At 34.1% G+C, this 21664-nt stretch overlaps 4 protein-coding genes across 5 annotated transcripts; 1 reads left to right on the top strand and 3 right to left on the bottom strand.

Annotated features, from left to right (window-relative positions):
• The first annotated feature begins 347 nt into the window (after positions 1 to 347).
• On the top strand, positions 348 to 4134 carry LOC123221219 (tubby-like F-box protein 3). Its single transcript, XM_044643990.1, has 6 exons — positions 348 to 779; positions 1860 to 1947; positions 2211 to 2340; positions 2420 to 2599; positions 2829 to 3315; positions 3827 to 4134. Exons 1-5 carry the CDS (start codon positions 492 to 494, stop codon positions 3298 to 3300), a joined length of 1158 nt encoding a protein of 385 aa, XP_044499925.1. The 5' UTR covers positions 348 to 491; the 3' UTR covers positions 3301 to 3315; positions 3827 to 4134.
• Positions 4135 to 5351: 1217 nt separating this feature from the next.
• Positions 5352 to 7737, bottom strand: LOC123221218 (inactive beta-amylase 9-like). The gene is made up of 3 exons (XM_044643988.1): positions 7326 to 7737; positions 6508 to 6990; positions 5352 to 6403 (listed from the first exon to the last, which is right to left on the bottom strand). Exons 1-3 carry the CDS (start codon positions 7569 to 7571, stop codon positions 5522 to 5524), a joined length of 1611 nt encoding a protein of 536 aa, XP_044499923.1. The 5' UTR covers positions 7572 to 7737; the 3' UTR covers positions 5352 to 5521.
• Positions 7738 to 9542: 1805 nt separating this feature from the next.
• LOC123221217 (probable serine/threonine-protein kinase At1g54610) lies at positions 9543 to 17076 on the bottom strand. Of its 2 annotated transcripts, XR_006503239.1 has the most exons (9): positions 16307 to 17076; positions 15836 to 16120; positions 15409 to 15726; positions 14299 to 14526; positions 13359 to 13459; positions 13016 to 13130; positions 11555 to 11983; positions 10044 to 11135; positions 9543 to 9947 (listed from the first exon to the last, which is right to left on the bottom strand). XR_006503239.1 is itself a non-coding variant. In XM_044643987.1 (7 exons), exons 1-7 carry the CDS (start codon positions 16637 to 16639, stop codon positions 11678 to 11680), a joined length of 1686 nt encoding a protein of 561 aa, XP_044499922.1. In that variant the 5' UTR covers positions 16640 to 17076; the 3' UTR covers positions 11248 to 11677. The 2 variants fall into 2 exon arrangements, 1 of the variants encoding a protein (XP_044499922.1); XM_044643987.1 differs by lacking the exons at positions 9543 to 9947; positions 10044 to 11135 and having other exon boundaries at positions 11248 to 11983.
• On the bottom strand, positions 9734 to 10168 carry LOC123221536 (basic proline-rich protein-like). Its single transcript, XM_044644369.1, has 2 exons — positions 10044 to 10168; positions 9734 to 9947 (listed from the first exon to the last, which is right to left on the bottom strand). The coding sequence occupies exons 1-2, from the start codon at positions 10166 to 10168 to the stop codon at positions 9734 to 9736; spliced, it is 339 nt and encodes a 112-aa protein (XP_044500304.1).
• Positions 17077 to 21664: the final 4588 nt, after the last annotated feature.

Raw genomic sequence — 21664 nt, 5'->3', positions numbered from 1 at the left:
AAGAAAAAAATGATATAAACTTTTAAATTTTTTTAGTTTAATGATAAAATAATAGTTTTATTCTTAATTTTAATAAAAATTTTAAAATAAATAATTATTTGAGTTTTTAAAACTATGTAAGTGTATGTTTGCCTTTAAACCCAATCTTGGGTGAGAATAAGTCTTTTGGCTATAATAAAATACTTACATAGTTTGGCTATAATAAAATAATGGTAATCAATTGATAAAGATAAAGAAGAAGAGATAAATGCAATTTTAATAAAATTGTATTGGGTTGATATTATATTATATAAGGTAGTTTCAAAATGAATTTATTTTTCCAACGGTACAAAAACTCTATAAATAAAAAGAATAAATCCAATGTTAAGAAAAAGGCCCTTCTCTCCTCGCTTCTCTGTTCCGTTGGCTCTTCACTCTAAACTCACACCAACCAACTTTCCCTCTTCTCTCAACAAATTAAATAAAGAAAACAAAAAATTGTTTACACTTGCATGATAATTAACAGAATAGTTCAAGATATTATGTGGCCCCGGTCCCACAGCGTGGTAGGGGACGACGCCGACGGTGGAGGTTCTAGCTCTTGCTGCTGGGCCAACCTGCCACAGGAGCTGCTCAGAGAGATTCTCCTTAAGATTGAGGCGTCCGAGAGAGCGTGGCCTGCTCGGAGAAGTGTAGTCGCCTGTGCCGGAGTTTGTAGAAGTTGGAGGCAGATCACTAAAGAAATTGTTAAAGTCCCTGAACCTTCTGGTTATTTGACTTTTCCCATCTCTGTCAAACAGGTTTGCTTATAATTTTAATTATTGCAATTTTTTTAATGTTGGCTTATTATGAATTGCTTTTTTTTTTTTTTTCATTTACTGGGTTTTAATTGGAACTTTGAATTCAATAAGTTTCGTATTTTAGAGGTCGGATGAGTGTTATCTCTGGGTTAGTAATTTTAGATAGGATTTTTTTTTTTAATATAAAAGATTGGTTAAAAAATTAAACATTCTGTTGCCGTGCTTAGACCTGCTGAAAGTGGTCTGCAAAAGTCTCATTTCCTTTTTCTGGGTATATGAATTAACGGTAGGGTTATGTGCATAATTTTGTGCGCAAATTATGATGTGTTATTATATAATTGGATAATTGAAAATTAAAAGTAAAACAATACTCAATCACATAATAATATATCTTTGTTTGTGTGTATAGTTTTATTGATGAATTAATGCTTCATGAAAAAAAACAATTTTATGGGCTTTTTTTTGGAGGTGAGGATTGAAGAGTTGTGATGGAGAAATGTTGGGCAGCTGCTTAACTCACAAAATTTGCTCAAATTTCATTATACCTCTGCTTTTAACATATGCCTCTACCTACATAGTAGATAGTAGGAACCGTGTTTGTTTCAAGGCAGTTCCAATTGAGTTTTAATTCATTTCATGTTTCAATTGGAAAATTTAGTGGTGATTTACTTAGATTAGCTTGGGACCACCCCTTAGGTTCCGACGATATGTCAATTATTTTGAGCTTGACGTGGGAACTTTATGGTAAGCTTCTGTTTGACAGCAGTGCAAGCTCTTAATGGACCACTTTTAGCTTTAACATGTATGTCCATTGTCCACTTGATTGTGAGCGTCTACTTTTAGCAGGGTGTAGTTGGTTCTGTTTTTCAGGGGTTAACTGCATATTTTTGTTTTTGTGCAATGTGTTATCCTTGATCAATGGTTTACTATTAAAAACTACTTGTGGTTTATGAAATTTAAGGTATATTGGCTACTGTATTGATGATTCTTTGAGTTTACAGTTTCATGATCAACTTGTTTTCCCTGGTTGCTGAATATTGATTTGTCCATTTTAAAAAATTGTACGGTTACTTTTTGCAGCCCGGACCAAGGGATTTTCTCCTTCAGTGCTTTATAAAGCGCAGCAGGTCCACCCAAACATATCACCTTTACCTCAGTTTAACTAATGGTGAGCATCTGATGCCTGAAACATTGATCTCAAAGCACTGCAATATGTACTTTTTAAGCTTATAATAAAGCTGCATGTAGTTGCAATTACTGTCTTTTAGTTAATTTCTCTTTTAAAAAAAGTGAAGACGTGATTTCAGTATGCACTGGCATATATATATTTTTTTTATCGGTCTTCTCAATTGTTGATATGATATAACTTGTTTCTTGTTGTTCTGGCTTTTAGTGTGTTTTAACTTTTTGATTATCCTGTCTTTATGGAAGCACTGGCTGATGATGGAAAGTTTCTCCTTGCTGCCCACAAGTTTAGACGCCCCACCTGCACTGATTATATCATCTCTCTGCATGCCCACAATATGTCAAAGGGGAGCAATACTTATATTGGGAAACTGAGGTGTGCTTTAACTGAAATATGTTATGACCAATGCTATTTGAGTTATTTCTCAAATTTTGATATTTTTCTTTTTGGCTAGATCAAACTTTTTAGGAACCAAATTTATAGTCTATGATGGGCAACCTCCTCATGCTGGAGCCAAGATGACAAGAAGTCGCTCCACTAGACTAATGAATTTGAAACAAGTTTCTCCGAGGGTCCCTCATGGCAACTATCCAGTTGCTCACATCTCATATGAATTGAATGTACTAGGTTCCAGGTAAGCGTTTAATTTATGTGCCTTTTTATTTGCGTCTATGAAGAAAACCAAAAAACATTTACACACACAGTTTTTATTTTTACTTATTGCTCAACAAGGACAATTAAACTACATCTACATCAAAATTTTGTAGCAAAAGTAGCCAGGTTTATTTAAATAAAAGCAATTGTGTGAACTTCTTCATGCATTTTAGTCAATGCCGAAAATTTTTATGTGATATGACAATCAGGGGTCCCAGGAGAATGCTCTGTAACATGGATGCCATTTCTGCTTCTTCTATTCGACCAGGAGGAGTAGCCCCAACGCAGACAGAGTTCTCTCCATGCAATGTGGATTCCTTCCCATCAATCCCACTTTTCCGGTCAAAGTCAAACCACTTGGAGAAGTTCTTATCTGGACCTTTGACCAGTCAGAAAGAGGGACCACTGGTGTTAAAAAATAAGGCTCCGAGGTGGCATGAGCAGCTTCAGTGTTGGTGCTTGAATTTCCATGGACGAGTGACAGTTGCTTCAGTGAAAAACTTTCAGCTGGTAGCTTCTCCTGAAAATGGACCAGCATTGCCAGAACATGATGAAATCATCCTGCAGTTTGGAAAAGTGGGGAAGGATTTATTTACAATGGACTATCGTTACCCAATATCAGCATTTCAAGCATTTGCAATCTGCCTTAGCAGCTTTGATACTAAGATTGCTTGTGAATGACATGTGGTTTTACAGGTTTGAACTAAATCATTTGAAAATTGCATGCACAGATACATAGATGAAGCTGATCACTCACTAGTAGATGTACTTGTGCCTTATTGTTCCCATTGTCAGGTGGTAGTTTCTGATTGATATAGGTTGCTTTATTTGCTAACAATTTTGAATTTTCTGTGAAATTTTCATGTTTTTTAAATGGTCGTAAGACTTTTATCGGCAAAACCATTCTTTAAGTATTTTTTTCAAATCAGATTATTCCTATTTGACCTAATTGAATGTCTCTCATGTTATCAATCTGGGTTGATCACATATTGATTTGCAGTAAACTTACTGATTCAATACTAAATTAGTTTTGCACTTCTGTTTCATAATCAAGTTCACTTCCTGCTTAGATTTTCAGCATTTGTATAGCTTTGTTTTTTGTCGAACTATTGATATACAAAGATTGGCAATTAGATCACTAACCAAGTTGATTTCTTGTTGTCTGGTGAATATTACTAACCATATTTTTGGCTTGGTTATGGAGCAGCGATTTCGAGGTTTCATTGCAAGCTGCTATGCAATAAGATTGTCAGATGGGAGATAGAGGTATTCTTTCAAGGTTCTGATGACTTTGCTTGAAATTTGGCTATGATCAAAGTGTGAGAAGACATTGATCTTTCTTGAAGCCTAGAACGTTTGAAGCTTAGTCACCTGTCGTCCTCTGTATATTTTATTTTGATTGTGTACATAGCTTCAATGTTAAAGGTAAAAATTGGCTTGGCTCTTTGCTTGTTTGCATTTGACCCTAATGCTGAAATACCAGTTTAATCTAAATATATTGTTTTCTTATTTCAATGCCATGGTATGCTAAAGGCAATATTAAATAGGATTTAAGTCTTCTTCCTTTAAGATTTCTGTGTGTAAACTATGGATAGCCCCTGAGAGATAGTTAAGGATTAAGCAGACTCATGATTTACGAAAAAAGTATTCAATGACCTCCTGCTATCAGTAAATATTGGTTTTATCCAAATGATTTTGCACCATCACTCAATCCCGTACAACGTCTCTTTGCTACAGAGTTATAATCAATAACAAAACGACATTGTTCACTCAATTATAATTCGAAAAATAGAATAAAAACAACGTTGTTATCTCTTATTGATATTAACAAAAGTTGTAGCTTCTAGTTTCCTTGACGCATGATGACCTCCCAATAGGATCAGAGCTCAACATAAATCCAGTCTCTAATTTTTCTTTTGTTGCCATGATTTTCATCATGCGTTCGACCTTTCTCTTTCTCCATATGGTGTTTCAGAGCCTACAATGTGGCCTCTCTCATTCTCAACATTGTGTTGACTCTAAAATAGAGCCATTGGGAAAGAAAGGCACACGGAATGAGAGAGGGCATCCATACAAAGCCTCAAAAGAGGACATCTAGATACTAGTGTGGTAGTTGGTGTTGTATGAATATTCACCCGGTGAAAGCCAATGGAACCAAACGTGTGGAAGATCTCCAGCCAAACATCTTAAGATAATTCTCTAGACATCTGTTGACCACCTCAATTTGCTCATCTATTCAAGGGTGATAAGCAGTGGAATATTGTAGACTAACTCTTTGTACTTAGAAGAAGAGTTCTGAGCAAAATCTACGAAGAAACATCATACCCTTTGTCACTTGTGATATCTAGGAACACTTGGGCTATCGTCTGTACTGACAAAGGGTTGTCAGCCCCATAAAATGGGCATACTTTGTCATCCTGTTGACAACTACAAATATAACTCACTTAGCATTTTGGAAATTTCTCTATAAAATCCACTGTGATGTCGTGAACACTCCCTTGGGAATTGACAAGGGCTGTAGTAATCTTAGAAAGGCCATGTTTTTTTTTTTCCTTGTACCTTTGGCACACTTGACGCCCTGGAATATAATTCCTAACCCCTTCCCACACACATTTCCTTTCCAATACAATATTGCAGCTAGCCTCTTGGCAATTACATTGACCTCTGAATGAGCCCCGACAACTGAATCATGAGCAAGTTTAAGAAAATGAAATTGCAAAATTTACAACTGATAAAACGAACAAAGAACTTTAAGGTATGCATTTATAATTTACGGATTTTTTTTTTTTTTTTCTGGTTTCAATATAAAAAAGAGAAGTCCCCAGTTGTCTCTGGTGTCCTCCTGCCCAATACAATCTTCTCAGGTACAATAACATTATATTTACACAAGCGTAAACCAAACCTAAACTGTTTGTACTTGGATGCTTGTCTCTGAATTCATAATTGAGGATTCTGTAATTTCTTCCTCTTCTGCTAAATTGTCTGAATGCAATCCAGACTGACTAAGGTTCCTAACAAACTGAGTGAATGAAGGGAAATGATCCGGAGAAAAGAATGAAGCTCCCATTCTCTGATAAGCGAACAAGTTTACTGCATTTTTCTCACCTGATAAATTTTTCCTTATCTGATCAAAACCAGCTGAACCATCTGAGAGTGATGAGTTCTGCCCAGAAATCTCGACCCCATAGAGTCTGCAAGCTGCTTTGATTTGTCTGAGTAATGATTCAGGGCTTGAGGACTCATGTCCCTGGTTATGATCTGAAAGATCCATTCCTGGCAAGGTCATTATGCACGAATTCTTCATGAACATCTCAGCAACTGCCGCATAACCTTCTCTGTTGATTGTGTTATAGAACCCAGCTGTCAGTTCAGAAGCATGGGACCGGGTTTTGTACCAGGAGTGCATGAGTGGGACTTTGCCGTGAACATTCAGTCCGGTATCCCTGAAGGTCGAAGAGGCAAGGGAGAGAAGGCGATTTCCATGAGAAATTAACTGGCTTGAGTACCAGGACAGGAAGAAGTCACCATAAGGAGACTCCCAAGATCCATCACGATCTTTAAAGAAAGTGTTTGCATTAGGTGATTGATCATAATTGGGCACATCATGAGGACCACCGAGTCCCCATAAAGGATTTCCAGTTGCTTCAGCATGTTGCTTAAGAAGTCTAAGCATGTTCTCATCATAACAATGGAACTCTCCAACTGCAGGGGTTTTACTTTTGCCTTGTCGGTGATGAGATGGATAACGAAGCTCACCATCTGGTCCTAGACCCATTGAGATGCCCTGCAATGTACCAACATTCAATGCCAGTAACATCATCAGTATCCTGTAAAAATTCATGACTCTGGATGTTTGTATAAGAAAGAAACTGAATCAAAACTTCTCACCGTGATTGTGGTACCCATGTAAGGCATGAATGCAGACTTAAAGCTCTCACAAAATTCTTGATAAACTTGAACTGGTGTCTTCCCATCAAGAACTGGAAGATCATCAACAGCCAATGACAGGCAGTCTTTATAATGCTTTCCAGTCCTATCTCTATAAAAGATGCTAGGTTGGGATTCACCAATCTTGGATACCCAATCTGGAAGCGGAATTTTTGGCTGCTTGGAAGCATGGAAACAGAGTGAAACATGAAGCTTGAGACCAGCTTTCTTAACCATCTCGGCAACAGAAAGGTAGCATGACCATTCGTACTTCCCCCTCGCTTCCTTTTCCACTGCTCCCCACCACAAAGGTAGCTCAACACCCTCCACTTCCAAGAGTTTCAAAGCTTTTAGCCCTGCCGTTATGGCTTTCTCATGGTTCACTGTATTGCAGTCAGAAACCACATCCAACGGCAACCCAACAAACAACTTTACACCATCAGACTGCAGGATAAATGCACAAAGTTAAAACCAAAGAACTCTCTAATAACTCAACAATCATTTAGGTTTCCTTATCAAGGGAAGGTAGAAATATGTACATATACTTTTCAAAATTTATGCTTGATCCACCTCGAAACTAACTGAAATTGGCTTATTGTGTACACAGAGTCAAAATTTATTCAACAATTTATAACTTTTTGCTACAATGATTACGTAACCAGCTCAAGGAACAGCTTAATTAACAAGTTTAGCATATGTAACATTAAAAAAGGCACAAATTATCACTAAAATAAATTTCCTTGATTTTGAAACAAAAATATTTACAAGAAAAAACTTACTGATTCAGGTTTAGAAGCAGGAAGACGATCGGATTGGACAACGGGCTGAGAATGAACAGCTTTTAAAGTAAATCGAAGCTGAGCTGTTCGCCACCTCGATCCTTGACCCACCAAACAAACACCACTGTTTCTCCGGGAAAATATTAACTTATCATTTCTGGACACACAGCAAAATTTCATATTTCTGTAGGCTAATTCTGTACTCACCGCGTTACCCTGATAATTACCCATTACAGACACCTCCATGACCGGAAAATATTTGATTTTCTTTTTCAAAAAGATTTTAATAAATCTTAGGAAAATATTTCCCCACGTCAGAAATACAGAAGCCGAATCAGTTCACACAAGAGAAACAGAAACTGAATGAAAGGCAGATCGTGCGAACGAGGAAATTATCGAGAGATGAAGGAGAAGATTCCTCGTTTATATAGAAACTTGAAAAGGGGATTTCAACTACAAAACTAAGATAATTTGATTTAAAAAATATATGGACACGTGTCACTATTTGAGATCTCGAACTTTGAGCCGGATTTATTTTCTCGAAAATAGTTCTGGATTGTGAGCGAATATTTTGTTTATTTTTTAAATATTATTTGGACTATTTATTTATTTAGTGAGGTTCATAATTTGAAAATTAAATTTATATTTAGAAAATTAAATATGGAATATCTTATCCATACGTTAATATTGTTGTTGCGTAGGGAGCACATCCCAGTTATCTGCATCAACTATATATGAAAATATATAGTATATTTAACCATATAATAATGTAAAGGATAAGGTCACCAATTATTTTAATATAAATTATATAGTAGAATTTCCCTGCTAATTTTCAAGAGTGACAATTTACCCCTTTTATCCCTTAAATTACATGCATGATCAAGCTCTAATGACAACATTATTAATATAGCCTAAGAATAAAAATGCATTAAAGTCTAAATTATAAAAATGGATAGGATGAGTGGACAGGAGGAGGCTGGTGACGTGGAAAGTGACAGGGAGCGCCCTCAGGTTATCCACCACTGGTTTTTGTTTATTTTCAGAAATTGAATGATGATGGGTTGGATTGGGATGACACGTCAGGTCCAGGTAGAGTTTTTGGTGTCAGATTCTCTGGGCCTCATCCATTGGCTGTCACAGCCCACTGTACTGGATACAAACAAAACAAAAGCCTTTCGTGGATCACTTGTAGCCTGTTGATTGACATTATCATAACCTTAGCCAAAATGACACGTCATTTCGTCTATGATGTGAAAATATGTTGGTTAGATCAATCGTAAACCCATGTGATAAACACGTAACCAATTTGACCCACGGCTTTGTTATTAGGAATAGATATGGATAGAACCAAATTTTAATATTTTTTTTTATTTGTATTTGTTCGTGGAAAAAGAAGTTTGGTTTAAATTTATCAATTAATATTAAAGAGAATTTAAATTTAGTTTAAATTTATAATTTAAATTTATAATTCAAATATATGGTTCAAATTTATAATTTAAATTCATGATTTTATAATAAAACAATGTTATTTGACAATTACTTAACATAATTCGAATTGAATAATAAGTTAAATTTAAATTGAATTGAATCATTTATCTAGTTTGTGAATCAAATCGAATCAAACTTTTTCTAACTCATACTCGATTTGGTTTTAAAATGAGTCAAATTCTTTAATTTGAATTTTATTCAAATTTAAACAAAATAAATTTAAACCGAAATAAACCAATTTTTAAACTGAAGACAACTCAATTCGAATCTAATACTATTTATAACACTCACTTTGATCTTTACTAGTCTTATAACCTAAAATCAAAGAATTCTAAAAATTTGGGGGTAACATTGTCAATCGATTGAATCTTTTTATATAAGTCTATATCATTATATCAAATACGAATAATTTTTATTATAAATAAGGTAATGGCTGATAATTATGTAACATTATTATGGGGACAATTTCCACCACAGTAGGCCCATAAATTGTTACATTGTAAAACTAGTATTAGCCCAATATATTTCAGAACCCAATTGTTAAACTCAACTCTTTACCAATTCAAGACCAACAATTTATCATATCTACTTGTATCTTGAGGAAATTTATTCGAAGTCATAGCGACTGATGTTTTGTCTTTAAATTCCAATTTAATGAATTCTTCAATGACTATTGTTGGTTGGCAGCCAGCCCACGTAGCATGATTGAGAGAGCAATCACAGACAAAGTTGTCAAGATAATGATTCTGCAATTATTACCGGTATTAAAATGTACCGTTGGATCAACTTTTCTTGGGCTGATTTAATTGAAGTCCATACACACACACACACACCCCACGACTTCACTAATCAATTCATAGTTATTATTAGTAAAACTAAGATGCATGTCTACACTAGGTATAGGTATTGAACCCTCAACATCATGGAGGAGGAGGTGGCGGAGCCGGTGCTGGGGGTCCACCAGGTGGAGGGCCTGGGCCAAGTGGAGGTCCAGGTGGCCCTATTGGAGGGGGAGGACCTGGGGCAAATGGAGGTTCAGGTGGTGCTGGTGTTGGAGGTCCGATGGGTCCAGGTGGAGCCGGTGGACCACCAAAGCAGTCTTGTAGTAACCAGCAACAACATATAACATACAGGCTGCAAAACAATATTAGAGATTAGAAGCTAAGAAGCATAAACTTCTGGCCTATAATTCATAAAAGATACGGTGTGTTGTGTAGCATTATTACGCACCAAGAAGAAAAAGCGTTGCACAAGCCGCCAAGCAAGCCCAGCGGTCTGGGCCCGGGAGCTGGAGGACCTCCAGGACCAAGACCAGGAGGACCCAAGCCAGGCCCACCTGGAGGAGGTGGTCTCATTTCTTTGTTATAAACTCAGCCAACTCCTACCTCACACTGGAAACCTAAAAAAATGCTCTTTTTAGAGCAAGCAAACACTGGGATCAAAGCTTTAGAGAGATTCAAGCTTAAAACTCGGAGTTAGAAACCTGGGCACTTAAAACAATATATAGAGGTTCTTAAATTGGTGCACAGTTATCTTTCTTGGTATGCGTAGCACGTGAAATTTCTAGAGCAAATTCTACTAGTTTCTAAATTCAATAAAACTACCCGTCAACACCCACCTGCTGGTCTTCTTGTAACTAATCTTCTCTTCTTGGCGGCAAACTCTTTTTTGGTTCAGTTAGAATTTAGCTTTGGTTAGTGTAGGGAAAAGAATGGTTAAAGAAAAAGTGAAAGCCGAAAGAAAAAGTGCGAGGGGAATCTTTTTAGTCACAAATGGTGGAAATATTATGTAACAAACGAAACAGATGTTGAATCAAGATCAACATTTGGTTGAAGCATGAAAAATTCATGTATTTTGATTCAACAAAAATAGTACAGCCTAACAAAATCTCTCTATTTTCACCGATTTTCCTAGCAATCGAAGAAGCATATATAGATTTTCAGCTTGAGGGTGGTTCTCCGAAGATCTTCCCTATCGACAGAGTCATTCTACGGGCAAAAAATATAGAATATCTTGCCAGGTTTGGTTCCATAGTTTCCCAGCAACCAAAATTGCAGAGTTGAATGTGAAAACATTTCACAGTGTACTCTAAAAACTAAACCAAATGTCCGAATCTTTAGAAATAGCCTAACACCTCTACCGGCCTCAGACATTATTCCTTGAGTTGATTTGCAGACTATTTGCATGGTTTACAGAGATTTCTTAGAATGGAGCTAAGAAAATAAAATCTCATACTCATTAGGCTCCAAAAACTTTTAGAACAAAGTCATCTTCAGATATGAGGGTCGATGTAACCATAATATTAACAGCATAAGCTGGGTCCTGGGAAACATTTGTTTGTGAGAACAATTAAAAACCGTTGCAACAAATGAAATTTACACACCAAAGCCATAAACGTATACACAGCATTTAGTACCTCAAGTAATTATGCCAATAAAACGAAAATAATAGAGATCTCATTAAGTAGATGAAATGGAACACTAGTGTCATGGGAAAGGTGAGACTAGAGAGAAAATCTACAATTGCTGCCCAAGTTTCTAATGCAGTGTATACCTCAAGCTACGGTTAATTAGAAAAATAATTGGAGCAGCCAGGACAGATTTATTAGATTTTGCACTAACCTAAATTTAGTTTTCCAACACAGGAATAAATGTAAACGTATACACTGCTAGGAAGCTTCTTGACATACTAAAACGAAAAAACAGAACATGTGAGAAAAAAATGAATACAAAATATTTTACCTCTCCATACAATTTAACTGGCTTTCCCGGGTCTGGATTTATGAAACACCGGATCAGCAGCTTTTGCAGCCTCATGAATAATCTCACGGAAAAGTAGAAGTTATATTACAATGTTTTGTCTTTTTAGATTCGACCAGAATTTGTATATTTCTTTGATGACTTTGAGTGGGCATGCCCATCACCTGTCGTGTGCTTCTTTCTTCTTGGAGCACCCACAGACGCTGGGTCCACCAAAGGGCCAGACCAGGTCTGGATAGGTGCTTTTGCATAAGAGAAATTCATGGAACTAAAAGGGACATCGGGAGGATCAAACACAGGATCAATGTGGTGTACGGAACCCAATGGATAGCCAAGAGCTCCATCTTGGTGTGGAGGAGGAAACTTCTCGCTCTTGCTCTTCGCATTTGCATGTGTTATTAGCCGCCGCATCTATTTTTGATGGAAAAATTGCAATTGATAAATTAAATAGCAACTTTAGGAGTAAAAACCCGAAAAAAGCCACATAGAAACAAATTGAACAAAGTAAAACATCATTTTAATTACAAGAGCAATGCATTTCCAGTATTATAGAACATGTGTGAGTCCGTATGTTTGTGAAAGAGAGGAATTGTAAGTGGTGAGGCATAAATGACTCAGATCAGCAATCATACACTGAACTCTAAAAAAATAAATAACAAATCACACCCCCAAAGATATATCAGAGTTATGTAGCATTATCAATAATTAGCATGTGAGATACCAGTCAACTGAAATTATACATGTTCACAGTATGCCTGAGTCCAATTTGGAAATTTAAAATGACAGTATACTACTAAAATGTGCAAGAACAAAAAATGCCTTTTCTTATGAATTGCAACACTTTCTTAGATTAAAAATCCATCACTAGAGTGTAGAGATAAATGCAGTTTCCAGCATGACTAACCAATACAAGACTATAGGATTTAACACATAAGCGCAACAAAGGCATGGATGCAGATCTGATAAATGCAACTATAAAGATAGTGCCGTTGTAAAGTGTCAATTTGTTATCAGATGCCAGCCCAGTTCATACCAATAAATAAACCCAAAATCCAAGAATTCTATGGTTATGCAGTTGATTATGTGAGTTCCATGGTCCTATGTTTTTTAAGAAACTAAATTCTGAGTTTATTCTAATTTTCAAATGCTGTCTTTTAGTTCTGAAGAATAAGGAACAAAGACCATCCATGATGCTGGATAAAAGTTCGGATGTCTGATATTATGGTTGTCTCTTTCTTCCTGCTTGGAACATGTATCATATATGCCAGACAACAAAAATTCCATCAAATTGTTTTTTGTGAAAAATATTTCACCAAAATAATAAGCTGCAAATTGTAATTCTTTACCACTACAATTAAAATATTGGAGCATCAGCAAATTCATCTGGTCGGTTAAGAAAAAAAGGCATGACATAAGTTGAAAGGAGGAAAGTTTTCGACGTACATCAAGATTGGCTTGAAGCTCAGCATTGGCTTCTAGAGCTGGCATTGCCCTTACAGCTCGATCACGTGAACGTGCTTTCTTCATTTCAGCATTAGCTTTTCCAGCAGCTCTCAACCTACACCAGTATGAGCATTTTAGGTTACATTAAGTGAAGCAAGAGAGAGAGAAGAACCAAGAATCGTGGGTGTGATTTAAAAGAAGCACTGGCATTTTCCTTTTCTAATATGAACAAATCAGTTTGATTAATAAAAACAGCAGTTTTTCAAACTCGTGTGTCTTTTCAATTCAAGAAATAATATAAGCAATCAGAAAACGATCACTGAGAATATCAGAAATCATCCACCTTCTAGCTTCTTCATCTCGTAGTTTAGCATCCATCTCTTTGCTGGGAGGATATTTTGGAAGGCTAGAAGGCTCACAGGCATAAGGCTTGGTTGTGAAGAACTGAAAAGTCATGAGCAATTTATTATAATAACAACAGAAAATTCTATCCCATTCAAAACATTTCACATGTTTCCAAACAGAATCCAGAAACCAAAATGCAACCAGAATGAGCACAATTGGTGTACTGCAAACACAACTCAAGACTGGTTCTTTAATAACCCAGTGGTACGAAAAAGTAAGCTTTTCATAAGCTTGAGAGGGGGGGTCATGGAGGGAAGGGAATTAAGACATTTTGAATGCACTAACAATAAATGTGGGGATCAAAATATCTTATGTACATCTCTAAGTTGTTATAGAAGTTATATTGAGCAAACAAATTATTTGTTTACAATATTTAAGAAACTTAGTCAAGTGTCCATAAATGAATGTGATAACAATAGTTGACCCCAGAGCCAAGGTGAGAATCACAAAGGCCAGCAATATTCTGCAATAGCATCTTAAAACACAGACAAGCAGACAGCTAATATATCGTCAACAAGTTATAAAAGTTTTAAGTGTCATGAAGTATATTACGCAAAAACTTTCAACTAAAAGTTTATACACTTCACTAAAAGACACTCATTTTGCATGAGGCTATAGCCACTCCATAATATGCAATTTATGAAAATTGTCTGAACTGTGAAAGACAACTAAAATAAAGATTAATTATGAAATGCACGCTGGAATATTGTAGCTACACAATCTTTGTCATTATCTAACTGAACAAACACTACATAGTCACCTACAAAATTTTGCACATATTAGGATTCTAGTAAAACAGACAAAACAGTTGCTATAAGAAGACAAAGGCATAGAGAGGAGACATTTCAATATTTGTCAAAATCGTATAAAAGGCTCACTTCACTCCTCAATGCGGCAGTAGCAGTTTGACGTTCAGCTGGATCAATTGCAAGAAGTGTCTCAATCAGTGGCAGTGATGATGGTGGAAAGTCTTTAAAAGTCTCTGCTATGCATCTTTTGTAAGATTGCTGAGGCTTAAATATAGTGGCATGTGGCAACTTCGACTTCTTCCAATATTCTTCAGAAGGAGAGCCACACAATTTAAATATCTTGTGTAGTTGCTCCACCTAAGCACCAAGAAAGATAACTTAGCAGTGATAGATTAATTTTTTGCAAATAAAATTATCAAATTTATTTTTCTTCTTCTGTTATGTCTAGTCAGAAAACACAGGAAAACCAAGAATTCAATTATACCACAAAATGTTTCTCCTTTTTACAACAAAACCAGCAACCTAAGACTGCAATGGGTACAGCACATATTGTACAGTACAACTAAGCAATAATTTACAATCTAGTCCATTGAGACAAGTTCTTCAGTAGCAAATTATTCAGTGAAGCTTTTATACAAGTTGCTATTCTGCTGTAGCAATTCCAAAATTCTCATGCAGCAGCTTGTAATTGATATGCTGCCTGGATGGTTACTACAAATGAATCGAGATACAATACTACTGACTTTACTGCAGTAGTTATATGTAACCAAAGATTATTATGGATGCATATTGCAGCAGCCAAAATGCAAGTAAGGCTTATATTTCTTGGTAATTTAGTTTCAATTCAGAAGCATTTTGGTCCCTAGAGGTGGACAGAGAGACCATTATATGAAAATTCAATAATACATTGCATATATTTATTATCAATGGTCCAAATATGTTTGCCAGTACACACACAAACAAATGACCAACCGATTGGAGCCCTACACTACAGATCAAGTTGAATATCTAATCAATCAAGCCATTTCATTAAATCTAATATCAATATTTAAAAAAAAAAAAAAAAAGCTTCCCAAATAACGTTTTGGTTCAATCTAAGATGATCTGTTAACTCGATTTTTTGGTATACCTAAAGCATGAATGAAACAATCTATATCATGCAACCCAACCAATACGTCGGAGATCAAAGGATCATTTTATTAATAGGACTTACTGAATATATAAAGAATTCAAATTTACCTCAGTGCGACCAGGCATGATAGGCTTCCCAGCCAATAACTCCGCCAGAATACACCCAGCACTCCAAAGGTCCACACCAACACCATAATCAGTGGCACCAAGAAGAAGTTCAGGGGGTCGATACCATAGGGTAACAACCCTACTAGTCATCGGCTGCTTGTGTTTTGGATCAAAAAAGGATGCTAATCCAAAATCAGCAATGTTAAGAATTCCCTTATTGTCAATAAGAAGATTTGATCCCTTAATATCACGATGCAGCACATTACGGTTGTGACAGTGTTCCAACCCAGATAATAGCTGGCGCATATAACATTTGACCTGCCATATCCACATGGAATATAGATAAAAAGATATAACACAATTAAATCGATGAACTTCTACTAATGATAAACACCAAAAACATGGTAAAGTAAAAAAATCCTTATACCTGAGGCTCAGTGAACTTGATTCCTGGGCTGGCAGCAAGACCAGCCAAATCATGCTCCATGTACTTAAACACCAGATACAAACTACAGGACATCCTTGAGGTTACTAAACCTTCCAATTTTACAACATTTGGATGATCCAATCGGCGCAAAATTAAAATTTCCCTAGCCATGAATTTCACACTCTCAGGCTCCAAATTGTCAAACCGTACCTTCTTCAATGCCACAATTTGCCCAGTCAAAGTATCCCTTGCTTTGTACACATTACTATATGTACCTTGCCCAATCTATACCCAAAAAAAAGAAAAATCCAATCAGTGACAAACATTTTTTTTCCTTAAAAAAAAAAAAAGGACATGTTACTTAAACAAAGATTACATTCTAATTATAGAAACTAAATAACATGAAAGACGACACTCAAAATTTAACTGCAACAACGACAAAAACAACCTAAAAATTCAAATCCACTTCACCTTATCGAGCTTCTCGAATGTATCTGCACGGCGTGGGGTCCAGCCACTGATGGCTTCTCCAGCAACAGCGGAGAGCCAGGAAGGCCATCCCGCTGCCACCTGTTCACCGTGCACATGCTTTGGTGGATTACTCAGCCGTGGATTCGGTCGTGAAGACCGTCGTTTGTCTCCCCTTGGCCGTACACTCCCTTCTTCATTATTCCCCTCATTCTGATTCAGACCATTCCGAGTCTCACCGCGTTCCGTTACTTTCCTCTCAACTCTAATGACTTCCCCGTCGTTTCGCTCAAATGACTTGGCCGCCGATACTTCTCGCCCAAAGACACATCCCATATTTCTCAACCAACAACACACTCATCGCTTCGCTCACAACATTTTATCACTTTTCCGTCCGTCCCAACATAATAATAATAAACAAAAACAGAGGCAACCAAATCTCAGAAAGTAGAAAATAAAAAGACATCAATTAGAGAATGTAGACGGGGATAATTGAAGAGAAGGATGACTTAAGACCTAGCTTTTTTAAGACAAAAGGAAAGGAGAGTAATGATTTGAAGCTGGCCACAGATTGTGGGCAGAGTCAAAAAAATGAGAACTTCAACACGAGGAAAAAGCAAAACCCAAACAGTAAGATAAAACTAGCTTTTTCCTTGTGTATTGTATTTCGATTAATGGCAATAAGTAACTTGTATGTATTTAGATTTGTGATTGTGAAGAATGTTAAGAAAGAGAGAGTGGATCTGTTGTCTTTCTCTTCTTCCTGCTGTCTCTTTCTGGTCTTGACTGGAGAGAGACAGGCAAGCCTTGTTCTCACATGATCTTTATTTTTATAATTGATCATATTTACTTCATAATATATATTTAATACACAGGTATACTTTTACACTTAAAAATCATTTTAAGAGTGAATTACATTTTCCTACCCAAGGTTCAGGCTTCAAACCTCGTTCACTCTTTGTTGGTATAAATGACATTTTCTCACCCAAAATCAAATATAAATAACAATTTCTCACTCCAAATTAAACTCTCTTAATAAAATAACAATTTCATAAAGTAAAATTACCATTTATCTATATTATTTAATTTTTCAATATTATCATATAATCATCAACTTACAAAAAATTAAAAATTAGAATTTAAATATGCTAATTATATATAAAAAAAAAATTTCTTTTTTTTTGCCATTACTCTTTCTGTAAATAGGGTATTTTTATCATGTAATTGTATATCAGAAATAAATTATAATTTTTAAAAAAATTGAAGGTCTTTTTAAAATTTTTAAGGGTTATTAGAAATTAAAAAAAGTTTAAAAGGCTTTTAGAAATTTTTAAAATATCTTTTATCCTTTGATTGTTTTAAAAATGATTGTTACACCCAAAAAACAAAATATAATAAATTATAAGTATAAATATCATATTATAATTATTGAGTCATATAGTTGTTTCAAAATATATGAAGATTTCAAAAATTGATTTATGAGTTTTTAAACCTTTCAACATTAAATTATCATGTTTAAAATATTTGGGTTTGATAGAAAGTTATTATTTTAAAATTAATAGATGATAAAATTACTATATACTTTTTATGTCATTAGTTTTTAAAAAAATAATATTACACGTATATATTTTGAGTACTTAAATTAGTAAATAAATGATGTACCATCATATTATTTGATATTATTTTATTTTTAACTCATAATTATCCAATCGTATAATGATATTTTATTTATATACTTATTTATATACTAAAAATATATAAAATAATTTTGTTATTTTTTAGGAATAGAGTTTGATTTTAGGTAATAATATGTTATATATAATAATCAAGGGTAAAAAAGTTTTTTAGGTCAAATCTTTGGTGGAAAATTTTTATTTATTTATTTTTAAATAAGTCTCTGAGACCAAAACGAAACGGTGCTAAAAAGATCTACAAGAGAAAATTATACGAAACTTTAGGGAGGACCTGGTAATTTTCCCTTAAATTTTCTTCTGTACACCACAGTACGCATAGTCTCCAGATTGGTCAAAATTCTGTGGGAGTGTATGACTTGGTGCAGAAGCTTTCCATGATCCTAGCAAATGTAGTAAGCATAATTTGCCACGTCAACAAAATTTTAACAGGTTCCACTGAGTAGGCGATGTGGCGGATTTTAATTGGTGGAACGGCGTGGGTTCCACATTTAAAGTATATTCAGGGAAAGCTATTCTTTGCTCTACTTGCACCTGTTTTCCAATTGTATATTCACGTACATTTGACTAAAGGAGAGTACCAATTAATTTATTGTAAAGTAATAATATTCAGCTTTTTTAATAATAAATATGTAACATACGGCAAATGAAAAAAAATAAAAATAAAAATAAAAATAAAAAAGGGGTTTTTATTTTATTTTAGTATTGACAACAGTAAAAAGCGTTGCATAGTGAGTGATAAAGGCTTTATCAAAAAGTGAAAAATGAGAAAATGAGGAAACAGATCTTCCAAAAATAAAAATCTCCAATGTCAGCATCCACTTCCAGCGTCTTTTCGATTTTCAGATGCCAAATTACTGTTTACCACCCAAGATTTGACATACATTTTTCATATTTAAGTTTGACAAAAGTCATTTCCCCACCCGTCTCTCAAAGAAATTTTTCGTTTTAATAGTCAAATTGTATTTATAACATTTTATGTAAAATATTATAATAGAAGTGTAATTAACTTTTTTTTACCTCCAAATTTTAAAATATTATAACATCATCCCTATTAGATTGACTTCTAAATAAATAGTATTATAGGGGTGTAAAATAATTTCTTAAAATTTACTATAAACAAATAGATATTTACCCTATATTTTTTTTAGAAATTATTGTGTCCACCCTCATATATTTTGATGATATTTGTAGTCTCAATAATTTATAATTTGACATTTACACCATTTATTTGTTTAATTTTTTATGTTCATTAGGGTTATAATTGTTATTTTTTAAACTATTAAAAGGTATTTTAAATTTATGAATTTTAAAAATACCCTAAATTTTTTTGAATTTTCAAAATCTCCTATAAATTTAAATAACATCCTTAATATTTTTAAAAATTATAATTTATCATCGTATATATACGGTTATACATCAATGATACATTTATAACATTTTTATTAGTAATTTTTTTTTATTTAAAGTTAGTATAAGTTATAGTACAAAAACTATTTATTAAATTTTTGAGGTAAAATATTGTTTAGTTTGAGGGTTTTTGGTAATTTCAATAATTTCATAAAACATATAACAAATTTTTTAACAAATTAAAAAACATACAAGAAAATAACTTTTTCAAATTTGAAAGATAAATTTTGTCATGCCATCAAGCCTTAGTCATAGGGCCATTCTCACAAAGAAGAGTAATTCTCCTTTACCTTTGAACAGTAACATAAAAGGAAAACTGTCATAAGGAAATCACCAAGGTATCTCAGCCCACGATCACATTAATTTAAAGTATCATAGAATTATTTTTTCGTAAACTTTGACAAGTTTTCTTATGGGGTGCATACAAAGAATATTATAAGATAACAAAATATAGCATATAATATATCCTTTGTTTTTTTTTTTTTTTTGGGTCCTGAAATGAAACAAGTCTTTTATCATATATGCCCTACAACCTAATCGTGAGAATTAAAATCCAAGAGAAATAAGTAAGTTGGAGACAGAGGAGATGGGGAAGGAGACAATGACAGAAGAACATGGTTGTTAAGGTAGGTGAACAATGAGAAATCAAAATTAAAATCTAAGTGTATGTGTATGTGTATGTGTGTGCATGCATTAAAATCAACGAGTGGAAATCCAATATCTTAAGTGATCGGAAAAATGATTATATATAAGAGAATATGAATTTAAATCTCTTCAGACGATATATAAAATCAAAATTTTAACTTATCAAATTTAATAATTGTGACATCAGTAACTAGATTTAAAATTTGTTTTATTTAGTATAATTAATTCTAAACCAATATAATAGCCCGATTTAAATTAGATCCCTCGTGATAAAAAAAATTAATCGATGGAATATTAAAATTTTCGTAAAAAAAAATTTAAATTTAAATAACTGTTACATTTATAAAACTTTAATTTATCTCTTATATCTCAAAATTTACCTCAGCTAACTAATCCAAACAAGGTTTTTCATTAAAAAAACGAAAAAAAAGAAGTAGGTGTGGAGGAGTTGGAGAATGATGCAACCAAGCGAGCAGTTGTTGGGTTGGGTGGTTGTATTCTACTTCCAACTATAAATAATAATTTTTTTTGTTTTTATTATTTCTTAGTGCGTTTTACCAAACTCAATCAAAGGGAAATGAATCGTCTCTCAAACTTCGCTCCTATAAAAAATGTGGCACATGATTAAATTGTGTGGTTTCGCTCATATTAATATCAAATTATTAGTTTTGCATCCCCAATTTCCAATTTGAGATTAATGGTGATATGATTGGGAATAGACGGTCCCAATTATCCCTTCCTAAGATGGTATCCGACTCTATTGCTTTATTGATCTTCCTTTTGGAGATAAATTGACAGTGTTAAAGGCGAGTTGATCTGATATTAATTATATTAATTTATAGTTTCACTTTTTTGCCCTTTATATTTCCCCTCTCATCTGCAACCCAGCATCCCCATCTTCCCTTTCACATCTATCAAATTGCAACTCCCTGGTCTAGCCACCAATGCAAACACTCGCCGACAGAGTATTTATATTACACCAATTTTTAATCATTCGATCATGTGAAAATGAAATAGTTCCAATCATTTAAATTGGAACCTATATAATTTATGATTTTTAATTGTATTAATTTAGAATAAATTTGATATTAATAAATTTAAATAATTATTTTTTTATTAATATAAAAGTAGGTTAAGCCTACATAAAGTCTGACATAACATGACCCAATATATATAAGGTCATGTTATGGGTTTTCCTATTTCTACAGGCCTATTCGGTACAAACACCTGTAACTACGTAACAAGACCCATAGCCTTGGTGGGTTGCACCAAATCGGGCTCAATATAACCCACCGTCATCTTAATACCCCAAAAACTACATCGGAATGTTAAAGATTATTTGTAATCCATGATGGTAAAGTATTTTCAAAAAAAGTTATTAATTTATTAAAAAAATTAAATTATGATAACACCGTCAATTCTGTTATGCATGGAAGACATTATAACCACATATGATACAAGCAAGTAATTAATACGAAAAAATTAACTTATAATACACTTAATCATAATAAGTGTTTCAATAATCATACATATTCCTCCAACCACCCTTTCTTTCTTGATTTGCAAATATTTATGCTTATCGACTGCTCGTATTATGCTGCTGCCTCATCCTTAA

The sequence above is a fragment of the Mangifera indica genome, chromosome 7 (genome assembly GCF_011075055.1).
Source record: "Mangifera indica cultivar Alphonso chromosome 7, CATAS_Mindica_2.1, whole genome shotgun sequence".
Classification (NCBI taxonomy): domain Eukaryota; kingdom Viridiplantae; phylum Streptophyta; class Magnoliopsida; order Sapindales; family Anacardiaceae; genus Mangifera; species Mangifera indica.
Note: the sequence above shows the minus strand (reverse complement) of the source record. Positions and strands in the feature narration are given on the sequence as shown.

Coding starts and splice junctions, on each gene's coding strand:
- LOC123221536 (XM_044644369.1), bottom strand. CDS start 10,168: ATGAGACCACCTCCTCCAGGTGGGCCTGGCTTGGGTCCTCCTGGTCTT. Junction 9,948..10,043: donor TGCAACGCTTTTTCTTCTTG/GTGCGTAATAAT, acceptor ATTGTTTTGCAG/CCTGTATGTTATATGTTGTT.
- LOC123221217 (XM_044643987.1), bottom strand. CDS start 16,639: ATGGGATGTGTCTTTGGGCGAGAAGTATCGGCGGCCAAGTCATTTGAG. Junction 16,121..16,306: donor CATTCGAGAAGCTCGATAAG/GTGAAGTGGATT, acceptor TTTTGGGTATAG/ATTGGGCAAGGTACATATAG. Junction 11,984..13,015: donor AGCTTCAAGCCAATCTTGAT/GTACGTCGAAAA, acceptor CATCAAAAATAG/ATGCGGCGGCTAATAACACA.
- LOC123221218 (XM_044643988.1), bottom strand. CDS start 7,571: ATGGAGGTGTCTGTAATGGGTAATTATCAGGGTAACGCGGTGAGTACA. Junction 6,991..7,325: donor CTGCTTCTAAACCTGAATCA/GTAAGTTTTTTC, acceptor TTTATCCTGCAG/TCTGATGGTGTAAAGTTGTT. Junction 6,404..6,507: donor ACATGGGTACCACAATCACG/GTGAGAAGTTTT, acceptor GGTACATTGCAG/GGCATCTCAATGGGTCTAGG.
- LOC123221219 (XM_044643990.1), top strand. CDS start 492: ATGATAATTAACAGAATAGTTCAAGATATTATGTGGCCCCGGTCCCAC. Junction 780..1,859: donor TTCCCATCTCTGTCAAACAG/GTTTGCTTATAA, acceptor TACTTTTTGCAG/CCCGGACCAAGGGATTTTCT. Junction 2,341..2,419: donor ACTTATATTGGGAAACTGAG/GTGTGCTTTAAC, acceptor CTTTTTGGCTAG/ATCAAACTTTTTAGGAACCA.